Raw genomic sequence first — 12757 nt, forward strand, 5'->3', positions numbered from 1 at the left:
GTGGCAGAGCATGTGCTTAGCATGCACAAGGTCCTGGGTTTAATCCCCAATACCTCCATTAAAAAAATAAAATAAACAAACAAACAAACAGACCTAATTACCTCCCCCAAAATAAAAACTAAAAAGCTAAAAAAAAAAAAAAAAAAAGGAGAAAGAAAATTAAGGAACAGGAGCAGTCCATCTAGGAAAAACTGGCCAAGGTGAAGTTGGAAGTCAGGACTCACAGCCTGGGAAAGAGGTATGGGCTGGAGACACACGGCATGTGCTGTAAGATTTTCAGTATTACCTGATTTTCCTATTACCAAGGTCTGTAATATTCCTATCAACATTTCTCCACAGCACATCTCGATATATCCCAAATATGTAGAGAAGTTGTTAGATCAAAATACCCAACTTGGCATAAATTCTAACTAAATTTGGTATCCTCTGTTTTTCTCCATGATGTGTTATCTTTTTTTAACAGTTTATTGAGATATAATTCACATAGCTGTTGTCCTCCCTGGATTATCCAAAGTGTAAGAATCACATCACACACCTGTCATCTCCCTGCATTGGCCTGAAGTGCAAAAGTCCTCTTCAGATTTTTGCTCCTCTCATGAAGACACTAAAGTTGCTATACGTAACTTTGAATGAGTGGTCTAGGGCATTCTGTTTTTCCATCCTGGGAATGGGTTACAAGCAAACCTTATCCTTCCTTTTTTAAAAAAAATTGTGGTAACATACACATAACAAAATATACTATGTTAACCATTTTTAAGTACACAGTTCAGTAGTATTAAGTATATTCACACTGTTGTGTAACAAATCTCCAGCATCCCCCATGTTTTAAACAAATATTAAATAACAGAATTAGGTAATGGAATATAAGATTTCCTGAATCAACCTCCTAAAATAACTGCTAAGTGTTAAATAAAGACAAAGCATCCAATTACAGTCTTCCTTTTAAAGATACTATAGTTTTTATGCTTCAGGATTTCAAGAAAGCATACTTCCTGGAAAGAGTAAAAATGAATCTTGAGTGAAAGGGTTAACCTGTCTGTCTTGAGAATATCCCATCTGAAGGGCGTATCAAGAAATTGTGTGTAATTCTTTTCCTCCCTGATTTTTGTGAGTACTTCTGAGGCACAGGGAAAAAATAATTGTGCTAATCTGCCTGCCCTGCCTCCATCCAATAGGCAGACATCATTGTTTTGTTGTGTTTTTTCAAAATGTTTTGAATGGTTTGGGGATTAGTATGGCTATTTAGCAAAAAGTACAATTTTAAATTACACGCTGCTCTGTGGTGCCAAAACACTGTGCACCATTATCTTTGATGACGTCCACCAACACAGCACTAAGAACGGTGGGTGTTAGTCATCTAGCTTGGCGAAGCTGGAAGATGAAATTGTAAACAGTGTGTGCTTTGACAGGCCTTCTTAGAAAAGAAGAGTGTCTAAAAGATGGTTTCAATTTTCTTAATCTAGCAATATCTTTTAATCAACAATTTGTGTCTCTAAATCAATGTGACAAAGAGATACTTGCTGGAAAGGAGGAACAGTTTAGGCCTGGGCATCCTAAAAAAGATGATAATCACCTTTACAAGTATATATGCTAGTTACATTCTGGTCTTCCTTGGCTAAGGTTTTTATTTCTATGCAAGTTTAACGGCCATACCCACATTTATGTGTGGACATTAAAACTGCTTTAACTTTAATATAATGCTTAGAAAGGAACCCATAGTAACCCCTCCCTGGCACTCGTCACAGATTGCAGTATTAATCATGGCTTGTATCTCACCCATTGAAGACACTAAAGTGCAGACAGAAACTGCAAATGGCTAAGTCCAAACCTAGTCATCATTAGGAGAAAACAAAAACCAAATACTCCAAAGCAGATGGCTCCAGGTCAAGCGTGGTAAAACACTGGTAAAACAAGAGCTAAAATATATTCTTTTAAAGATAATTCAGGAGCTAGGGCTAGAGTCGATCTTGCTCAATAAATGAATACCCCAAACCCTTTACTTTCAATACCCAAAAGAGTTGAACAACTTATATCTTTAATCTCACTGTCTCTCCACAAAGTCCTTTCACAGACAATCACAAAGCAGCCTGAAGAAAGTTTCCCTAGATACCACCAAAACACAGGTTTGTAACATATGTCTCCACAGGACTTGTAGAACAGATCACATGTTAAGAGGCTGATATATATTCGTACGTATTTGTTAATCAATCCAGGTTCAAACATGTAGCCTGAAGCTGGGGGGTAAGAGTTATCAGCAGAGAAACCATTTAAGTGCAAATAATGCATGGAAAAGCATCAGAAGGAGCATTATTTATAAATGCAAAGACACATGCAATAGTATACACAATTGGAAAATCCCCACCTGGAAGCCATCCAGAGCAGTCCTTACATAGTGCTTAAAGAGCTGAACAACTTACATCTTTAATCTCATCTTCTCTCTACAAAGTCCTTTCATAGTCATATACGGCGTCTAAACACTAATAAATGTGAGCTTTCTGCTCACACTGATCACCCTTCTAATTAACAAACACAGTGCCTAGCTTTGTCAATCCCTTAGTTTCTCCATCTATAAAATGGGTATTACAGCTGTGTGTTAATAAGTGGAGGTTAAAATTCTTCTGATGAATGATTTTACAGAAAACACAAATATTATCACCACAAAACATAGAGGGAAAAAAAAGTAATATTGTACCTAAAAATGGTTGAAAGTCACGTTTAAAAAGCACATGGTCAGAGAGACACGTACTTGGAACCGGACTGCAATGCAGGGGATGAGGAGAGAGGTTCAGGGTGAAATGACTCACGAATGCGGGAATGCAGAGGCTCTCAGCAGCATGAAGTCACAAGGGACGGTCTCTGAGGCCCTCCTCCCCTTGACAAACAATGTTGTCTGTTGACTTCCAAAGAAGAAGGGTGAGGAGTTTGGAAATTATTATTTTCTATTTTTTGGTTCTTCACATCATTTACTGAATGCGCAGGCTGGTGTGTTGTTTAAAAAATTATTAAAGGAAAGCATTCTGGTGTGCATGGAGAAATATTGATTCTTCTAATATTTAAAGAATGACAAAAAGAATGAGCACGTTAAGTCTAGGGGGTTAATACCTTGACATGAGCAAAGAGCGAGCTTGGTCTGTGCAATGACAAGAAGCTTGTTAAAAGCTCAGAGGGAAGAAACACAAGGGGATCCAGATGTCTCAAATAGAGTAAGAGTGTCCCTCCAAAACCAGCTAAAGGCAAGTAGTATCCGGGGCAAAGAAGTAAGCCAGCAAAATACCTGAAATATAGTGATCTTGATCTTTTCCAAAATGGAGAGTTTTTAAGAGTCTGCATGCAAACCAAATCATAAGGTACAGTTTTTCAGGAAGCAAACAAATCCATGTTTGCAACTTATACAAAACAGAGCTCATCTGTGGGACAAAGAATTATCTTCTAAATTACTCCATCTGAACATTTGAATTTTTATTAATTACATTTTCTTGAATATGTTTTGCAGTGTGCAGCACACCGATTACAACCACCTGCTGCCCTTTGAACTCTGAATGCTTTACTGCAATACCTTTCCTGAAATAGAATCATGGGACATTAGAGTAGAAGATTGCTTAGAGATCAGTTAGAATTGCAGTTCTCAACCCTAGCTAAACTTTATAAACACTTTTGGAGCTTTTAAAAAATATACAGGTCCAGGTCCGCACCCCAAACTAATTAAATCAAAATAAGGGGAGGTAAGGTATTAGCAGTTTTTTAAAAGAAATTCCACAGGTGGATCTATTGGGCTGCTAGAATTAGAACCACTGATAGAGCATATAGATTTGCACTGCCTGACACAACAGTCACAGGGATCCATAGCTACTGAGCACTTGAAATGGGACTAGTCCAATTGAAGTGTGTAGTAATCAAAAATACACACTGGACTTCAAATATTTAGTACCAAAAAAAATTGCAAAGTATCTCATCAATATTTGCACATTGACTGTATATTGAAATGATAATATTTCAGATATACTGGGTTAAATTATGTTAAAATTAACATCATCTTTTTTTTTAATCTTTTAAATGTCAGGCTACTAGAACATTTAAAATTACACATGTGACTTGCATTTGTGGTTCCCACTATTGGACAGTGCTGGTCAAGACCAACACTCTTTGATCATAAATGAAGAAACTGCAACAGAAAAGCACAGAGTTCAAGACAGCGCTTTGGGGGTACTCTCTTACAGTGTCGGGCTTTTCCAGCTGCCTTAAACCACAGTGTTGCAGAGCTAAGAATGGCAGAGCCTGTGACACCATCAGTCTGACGGCAAACCTTCCTTTCTTTTGTCTTGCTAATTGTTTCTTCTAAGATTTGACACTGAAATCTATTCCCCTTATGGAAAAATGTCCCCCATCTGCTATGCACACACACACTTGTGATTTGTTATTGCAGGGTTACTCATGAAAGCACAGTAACTAGGATGGATGTTAAAAAATAAATCTAGAGAAATATTAGCATAAGGAAAACGCAGAGAATGGATGAAGAGGACTATTAAGGCTTTTAAGAAGTAGATGGTCAAGTTCTAGCCCGTGAATGGTTTGCCAGGTTGCAGTTTAATGATTAACCCTGGAGACCCTCAACGTCCTGAGCACCTTCTTCAGAGCAGCATCAGTCCTTGTTCAGAATTCAGAAGTTTCAGCCTATACTATTTCCTTTCCTCCCAGGAGGCAATGGTTTTCTGGGCAAGATTGTCATTGCAGTGAGGCAAATCAGTCTCTTCGTAATGGCCTGCCTCGTCATACCTAGGTACCCTGCTGGAAGTGGACTTTATCCTCAAAGCCTTCTACCCTCTGGTGCATGGATTAGTTCCTGGTCATTCAGAAGCCAAACAATATTATTGCTCACTTAAAGAAGAAAATCTTGTTTTGGTAAAGTAAAATGGTCCCACCAGATGTGGCAAATGGAGATAAAATATATTTCTTCTAATAATCGGCTAATTCAAACAAAAACAAAGATGTTTTTTGTTGCATGTGGTTTTCTCCCCTTAGGAAGCCAGCAGAGAGAAAATTGCATAAAACTGGCTGAAATGTGTTATATTTGAGAAATCATGCAACACAAGGGCTCCTCGGTGTAATAAAAGAATAAAAGAGACCTAAATTCTGATATAAAGCGCTTATGCAAAGAGCTGGAAGGGAAAGCTATGGGTCAGGCCAAGCAACACATACAGTAGACGCATTCAAGATTTCTGTTGAGATATTCTTGTTCTCCATGCTAAATACAGCAGAACCTAAATGTCATCTTAAATCAAATGTTTAGTCCTCTGGAGCCCCCTATGTTGCATGCATGATTTCTATGAGCTATGATTAGTCAAGTTTTGCCAGTCAAACCTCAAAGAGCATACTTCCAGACTCAACTCACTCACTCCTCACATAGTAGCATTCACCTCTAAACACTCTCATATACACCAACCTGGAAAGATCATACAGCACAGACAAACCGTAGGCAAAAGCGCATCTGCCAGAGTGAAAAAAAGCACTTGTCACTCCAGTCAACAAAAGAAAGATGACTTATTTTAACTTTAAGTTTTCAGATCCCCTCCTCAAAGATGAAAAAGAATATACAGGAAGTAAAGAAAGTTACTGCCTGATTCGGGGACGGTCCTATAGACCATTTTGAGTTCTGCCTGGCTTTTAGTCTCCAGTGAAATCTGGACGGTGTCATTTTACAGGGCATGTCTAACAGTAATGGTGAAGAAGAGTGGCCTTCAAATAAGGAGGCCAATATTAGAAAAATTAACTTTGTAGCTATATAAAAATAACCAGAATAGAGACCACAGTTTATATGGTCAGGGCATTCATTCAAAAGATCTGATTAAAATTTGTCATTGAAAGGTTAGTGATCAAAAGGTTTGAAAAGAGCAAAGCATCCGAAGCCATGGGTTATGCTTCACTCCTACAAGGGCACGGATGGTGGCCTGACTCGTAGAAAGACAACCCAACATGGAGGCAGGGACCCGACTGCTAAGCTCAGTTTGGCCCTCTCCAGCTCTGGGCCTTAGGTGAGCCAGGAGAACCACCAGGACCTAGGTTCTCCTCCACAAAGTGACGGCATTGTCGACCAGGGAGACCTCCCTCAGCTCCAGCTCTGCCTAATGCTACCACGCAGGCCTTTCTATCTCACATCAGAACCCTGAGAGCCAAAGGAATTCTTACCAAGAGCAGTTCAAGCCAAATGCCAACATGGTAGTTTTCAATCTTTGTTAATTTTAGGGTAGAGATTACAACTGTGAACCTTGAGGAAATAGAAGGAAGCAACTAAAATACATATTTTTAAAGTGTTAGGTTGATTCTGATCTGTTTCTCTGAAGACATAAATGGGCAACAGAGTGAGCTTGGAGGAAAGAAATATGAGAAATGTCAAGGTAACATCTTATACTTTCAGGAATTTATCCTAAACTTTTAAAGTTTTATTTTGAAACTCCCAGAGTCTCAAAAAGAGCTTCAAAAGCTCTTCTTGTTTCCTTAACAGTGTTATCACTACCTGGAAATTTATAAAAGCCTTCTCTCTCTCCTCCCTTTTCTTATAGTAAATCCATGATTTGCTATTCCCAACAATGGAATACTAATGGATCCTCAAAAAACACTAATTGCCCATTTTTTTCCTAATTACAAAATGTAAGAACTCTTTAGTGAAAACATTAAACATGATGTCATTTTAAAAGTGCCAGAGTTTCTATTCAAAGCAATGCCATAAAATAGATAGCTTATTTAGTTTACAAATAGCAACACAAAAAGGTTCTTTAAGTCTGTTTAGCATATCCGAAAGTAATTCTTTCTCACATTTAAATATTTGGGGCTATTTCCACCCCCCTCCAGTTTATTATCTTATCTCAACTATATAATTTTCTTAAATAGGATTCAGAGAAATAGTCTTAGATTTAAATTTTTAAACACTAATTTATAAAAGCACTGGTTGATTCCCATAATACAGCTGGTAGTCAAACTGGACAGGATAATGAATTGACTGAGATCATTGTTCCATCTTCATCCAAGAAAGCTGCCTCTAAAAAAGATCTTAAATTGCTGTAGAAATCCAATTTGTAAGAAGCAAAAGAAGCATCTAGATGGGAAACACCAGCCATGATCACATTAATTTTGTGGCTAACAGCACCGCTTTGAAGTGAAGAAGAAGAAGAAAAAAAAAGATGACAAAAATAATAAATCCACTCAAATCCCCAGTTTTAATCTAACAATACAACCAGAAGAAAAACAACCACAAATACAAAGTTCACATCTTGGTGATCCAGTGAACATCACACCCCCACAAAATAATTTTCTGCTTAATAAGGAGGAGAGGAATGCTAAGGAAATATTATAGGATGGCGATGCATCATTGATAAAAAACAAATTATAGTATGAAATCAGGAGACCAGGAACCTGACATTAGTACAAACAGCCATGGAAAGTGCATAATTGATTGGCGTTTGAATCCACAGGTGTGGGAAACTGACAAATAATTGCAACCAAAATCTTCAGCTTACTATAATTGGGAACTTACACGGAAAAATCTCTCTGACAAACTACCACTCATTTAACTCCCTATTCAAATAAAAGCTGCAACATCACAGAGATATAAAAACAAAGGCACTGTTTCCATTTTTTTGTTGGAATGTCCTAATAAACCATCTCTTCATATATGAACTATATGAGGTCACAACTGACTTCTAATTGACAGGCCATTTATGGATATCAGCAATTTATATTCAAAAACAGTTGGCTTGAAGATATAATCAATTGAGGAAACATGTTTACTCTGAGTAAAGTTGAAAAATAAAAACCACTATGAATCAGTTAGGATTTAAAAATAACAGATCTATATAAAATGCCATGAGCAAAGGAAAATGAGAAAACTTACAGGAAAGCACAAGTGAGTTCTTTTATTGTTTTCAAGTTTTATAACTAAAGTAACAGCTGATATTCAATCAGCAACATCCTTCTTCAGGGGAACATACACCTAGGACTTTTGTTTGTTTTATTTTTAATTTTCAGGTTTCTTTTTAAAGAACTCCTTTTTTATTAAAACTTAAGTACGTATTGAAGTGCTTCATGAAAGCTTGTGAAAAAGGGAATTCTTACCTGACAAATTATTTAACAGGCTTCATAACCCCCCGACCCCCACTGCAGTTCCCATGCTCATGAACATTATTTTATCCAGGAGATAATGGTCTTACTCACATACCAACATTAACACACACAAAACCTTCCACACATAATGCTACCAAGTCTCAGGAAACTGACAAAAGCAACATTAAAGGTCAGTATAAAATAAGACTTCCATTTGTGAATTTAATCTATGAAAATACAAGATTGTTCTCATTTAACCAACTACAAAGTTCCCTTTCTGCTTAATAAGTGTAATAAACATCACCTTACCATTATCTGTAGAATAAAATCAGCAACGTGTTTCTTCCTGCAGTCACCGAATCAAGTTTTTTCTTCCTTTCTTTCTAGTAACTTCTTTTTCAACAGCAAGATTAGGAAGAAAATAAAGCTTTGAGTATTTGCCTCAGTACTTCAGACCAAAGACTGAAACTAACTCTTAGCACAAAAAAAAAAAAAAAAAAAAAAAAACAGGTCTGGTATTTCACAATCACTTCTGCAACCCAGAGGTACCTCCTGGACTCCCGTACCTCCTCTCCTCCCTGGTTCTAAGTTTCTTTTAGTAATGAGACTAATTTTTCCAGTAGCCTTGAACTCCCTAGATGTAACTGACATGGAAAATATGACTAAAAACTTGTAGAACTGTCTAGCCTCCAACCCTACACAAAATCAACTTTGTTGTAAATGTTGAAGAGCACCTCGCAAGCAGCTACTTGCTCCTTTAGACTCCTGCACGACACAGCACAGAACACCAAATAACAGTGCGCCATCTAGTTAGCAAGCTGCACTCTCCATTCTAGAAGGGGGGACACCTTCAAACCCTGGGAGTTAAGGACTTGTCAGGGTTCAGCTGCTCTAAAGGTCCAATTGTTTATTTAAATAAAAAAGAATATCGCTACTGAGATAATCCACATCTAGTGGATATGGGAAAATTTAGGTTATAATGGCACTACAAACTTTTACATCTAACTTTGATTTACAAGATAAAAGCAAGTTTTAAATTAAAAGGGCTTTCTGTTAATAGAGCTTATTATTCTGAAGACGGGGAATGATTTTCTTCGAAAGTTGTCCCTGGGTGCATGCCTATTATCTTTGCTTTTCCCCTTCCACTAATGAGCATTTATCTAAAGAGCCTGTTAATCCTCTGATGTGTGCTTCTGGTCAGAGGTAACAGTTTGAATAAAACCACTAATCACTGATCACTAAATCACTGATCATTAATCACACTCTCCAGTGCTGGTGACCTGGGCCATTTTCCCCTTTAGGTCTATGTATGAATCACAAACAAGAAGTTTAACATTTTAGATGCACATGTATTGTGTGGGGGTTATACTATTACATCTCTAGACGTGAATAAATAATAAATTCTGCCACAGACTTGGGGAAGGGTGTCAATTAGACCCAGACAGGAGTTTCACAAATGCCTACTCTACAGCAGGGCTTTCACTTTGAAGAAAGTAGATCTGATTATAACAAAACATGTGTTCTTCAAGAAATTCCCACATACTCGAGATATAAATTTTCCTTTATTTCGCTTTCACCGACTCCAAATCAGAGAGCACTCAACTCCTCTGCCCCCCACCCTCCAAAAGCTGTTAGGAAATCTTTGATTCCTGCTGCACATCGCTCATACCCACCACCCCGTCCCGTCCCCCCACCCCCTCCCCGCCAGAGTTCTTCTTACTTTTACCCCTTAAACATGTCACACGCAGTATTTTTATTTCAACTGCCAGATACGGAGATTCTGACTCAATTCAGTGACTTATGTATTTAACTTCCCCTTTAAATACAGAAACTTAAGGTTAAGAAAGAAAATAACACATGCACCAATTTATTGCTTGGTACTTTGGGTTCAACGACTCACATTCCCTCACTCTGGAAATGAAACGTTTAATCTTGAGCCGTTTAGCTAGAATTCATTTAGTTAGCATCTCACTTCATCTCTCTTCGGCTAACCGGTCAGAGGAAGGCGCTATGTAAAATTAAGTACTCTGTAGTGGGTGTGTTGTTTTCCTGAGTCACCACAGGGACATAGTATTATCATAACGTCTCTAAACATTTCCTCGGATGCCTTTTCTATCAGGGCTGAGCATTTTTGCCCTGGAGAAGAGGGCTGGCCGGTGCCTTTCTTAAATAATAGAAAAGGGTAGATTGCGTGTGCGCTGATAGGTACTGTGCCCCCCTCAGCCACCAGAAGCTCTTACACACACTCCAGGGACTGTGATCGCCCCCAGGGAAAGCAGTAAAAGGCGGAGGCGGGGCCACCGTGATAACGGTGTGGGAGGGAGAGGGGGTGGAGAAAGAGGGGACCAGGAGGAGAGGGCAATAAAGATGCCCATGGAACCAGCGATTGTACGAGTATGTTGGGGGCTGGGGATGGAAAGCATAGTTGCTTTGTCAGCATTTCTAAGCCCCCAACCCTTGAGTATCTGAAGCTGTTAATCACTTACTGGCCTGCAGAATGACGTAATGGACCTGTATCCTGCCTTTATTCCTTGACACATGTCAGAGAAGGAGGGAAAAATAAAAATCAAACACTGCGGATTCTGACAACGAAATATACAACCACTCCACTTAGTTCCTGGCCTTGAACAAGCCTCAAGTGGGGGCGGCAACCGTTCAGGGAAAGTTGGGGAAGGAGTGGACAAGATCCGAGGCTTTATCTACCAGATAAACCACTCTCCCGAAATAAATCTATGGCAAAGGAAAAGCGGGATGCAGCCCCGGGGAGAAAACATCCCCTTGGTTCCTTGGTGCGTCTTGCCCCTCTAAGAACATCGTGAAAAGTTTTAACCGATTCCGTGGAGAATCTGCCGGAGAGGAAGGCTCCACCGCCGGGTCCTGGGAACTGCCACCGCGCCGCCGCGGCAAAAGCGGGAGCTGTCATTTGGGGTAGAGGCGAAGAGGTAATGATGCCAGCGAGAACCGGACGGAGGCAAGAGGAGGCTGGAAGAGTGAAGGCGAGCAGAGCCTCGACACTCTCGAGCCTTCCGTGCCGGGAGTGAAAGCCAAGTGCCCTCCAAGCGCGACGTCCCCTCCCCGGGCGCGCGCGCCCACCACCTGCGGCGGGCAGCCCTGCGGGAGAGGTGGCAGCAGCAGGTTCCGGCACCCGGGAGGGACCGAGCCCCCCACGCGCTCGCCTGTCCGCCCCCTAGGTGACCCGGCGTCCTCGCCACGCCCGCTGGAAGTTTGCAAACTTTCTCCGGGGGTTCCGCCGCATCACTGAGAAGTTGGGGACGCGAGGGGAGGTTCATGGCTCGCCGTCTCCGCTGCCGCCGCTGCTGCCGCCGCTTGATCGCACTTCTGGAGGATTCCGCACCTTGCCAGGTCTCTGAAGGCAAACACACACCCCCGATTCATAACTGTTCCCCGTGTCAGGGAAACACACGCGCGCTCCCACACACGCACGCACGCCGGGGCGGACACGGCGCTCGCTCCACGTTAGCATCCCTCCAGTCGCAAGGCGCAGCGGCCACCGAGACGCGCTCCGGGACGGACACGGCGTGGGGTCTCTGGGGTAGCCTCAGGACATAGCCGAATTCCACAGTCCACCAGCATTTGGGGCCAGACTTCCCTCTGGTCCGTCAAAGTTTTTACAAACACAGCTCACCCTCCAAAAAAAATGCATCGCATCTTCCCTACTCCTTTGCCCTGTGACCTGCCCACTGGACCAAATAACCTCGCGGCTGCTGCCGAGAACCAACCCCTGCAAACAAGTACGCTCCCGAGATGGCTCCCGCGGCAAGTGCAACAAAAGTGGCTAAATGCAAAAGCCCCAGAAGTGGCCGAGCCGTATTTTTAGGAACTTACCAAACAAGTGTGGAGAAGGCAAGAGCAGAGCCCGGGTGAAGGGACCACGTTGGACTGAGCAAAGATTACAATACATTCTATTTAGAGTGCATTACATCACCCCCCCGGTGACGTCACGTGGGATTCCTGAACTTCTAAATCATTGCGGTCCATGGGGGAGGGAGGGCGGGAGGGGCGGGGCTGGCGCGCCGAGGGGGCGGGCCGCGGCCCCGCCCCGCCCCCGCCCCTCCAGCGGACCCTGGTGCACCCGCGAGGGAGCGGCGGCAGCGGCGGCAACCGCGCAAGCAACAGCTTGCAGAGCCCAGCGCCGTGTGACACGGCTCCCTGACATTAGTGGTGTGAGTCAGCTTGGAAACAATCCTCATGGTTTCAGACAGGACCACGGAGGAGGCAGGGACACGGGCTCTCCCATGAGGAGGGCCTAGTAGCGTTTGAAAGGTGTGGGGATGGGGAGTAGCGGAGAGGCGGGGAGGTGGTGCTGAAGAGTGCGGTAAGAGACTTTATACAAACACAAATGCGGGACTCTCCCCCTTCCCCCACCAGCAGATGTCCAGCTCCTTTTTGCCTGCGACACTCGTGACCTCATTACAGTGTTCCCTGCATCCTGGCTTCTCAGAGCACTCGCTCGACACCCCTTTTCACCGCCACCACCCCCACCGCCGGCGCTCCACCTCACCTCCAAGGGAATAACTTCTTTATTGTGCACACTCACTTGGAATACACTGCCCCCACCCTTTCCAAGACCCCTGCGTCGTGCGTCTGAAAGCTGGAAAGAGAGTTACTGGGGGGGGGGGGGTGAATCATAGCTAGAGCCAAG

At 42.0% G+C, this 12757-nt stretch overlaps 1 protein-coding gene across 4 annotated transcripts in view; it reads right to left on the reverse strand.

The window, feature by feature from the left end:
• CREB5 (cAMP responsive element binding protein 5) overlaps positions 1 to 12087 on the reverse strand; it is a 386139-nt gene extending 374052 nt beyond the window's left edge. Inside the window, exons 1-2 of one of the 4 annotated variants that reach the window (XM_074367300.1) lie at positions 11941 to 12087; positions 8404 to 11461 (exon numbers count right to left, since the gene is read on the reverse strand). In XM_074367300.1, coding sequence (XP_074223401.1) covers positions 8404 to 8406 — 3 coding nt within the window. In that variant the 5' untranslated portion in view covers positions 8407 to 11461; positions 11941 to 12087. The other 3 variants (XM_045508120.2, XM_010971472.3, XM_045508132.2) reach the window with 3 other exon arrangements.
• Between the last annotated feature and the right edge of the window lie 670 nt (positions 12088 to 12757).

The sequence above is a fragment of the Camelus bactrianus genome, chromosome 7, assembly GCF_048773025.1.
Source record: "Camelus bactrianus isolate YW-2024 breed Bactrian camel chromosome 7, ASM4877302v1, whole genome shotgun sequence".
In the NCBI taxonomy this organism is placed as follows: Eukaryota; Metazoa; Chordata; class Mammalia; order Artiodactyla; family Camelidae; genus Camelus; species Camelus bactrianus.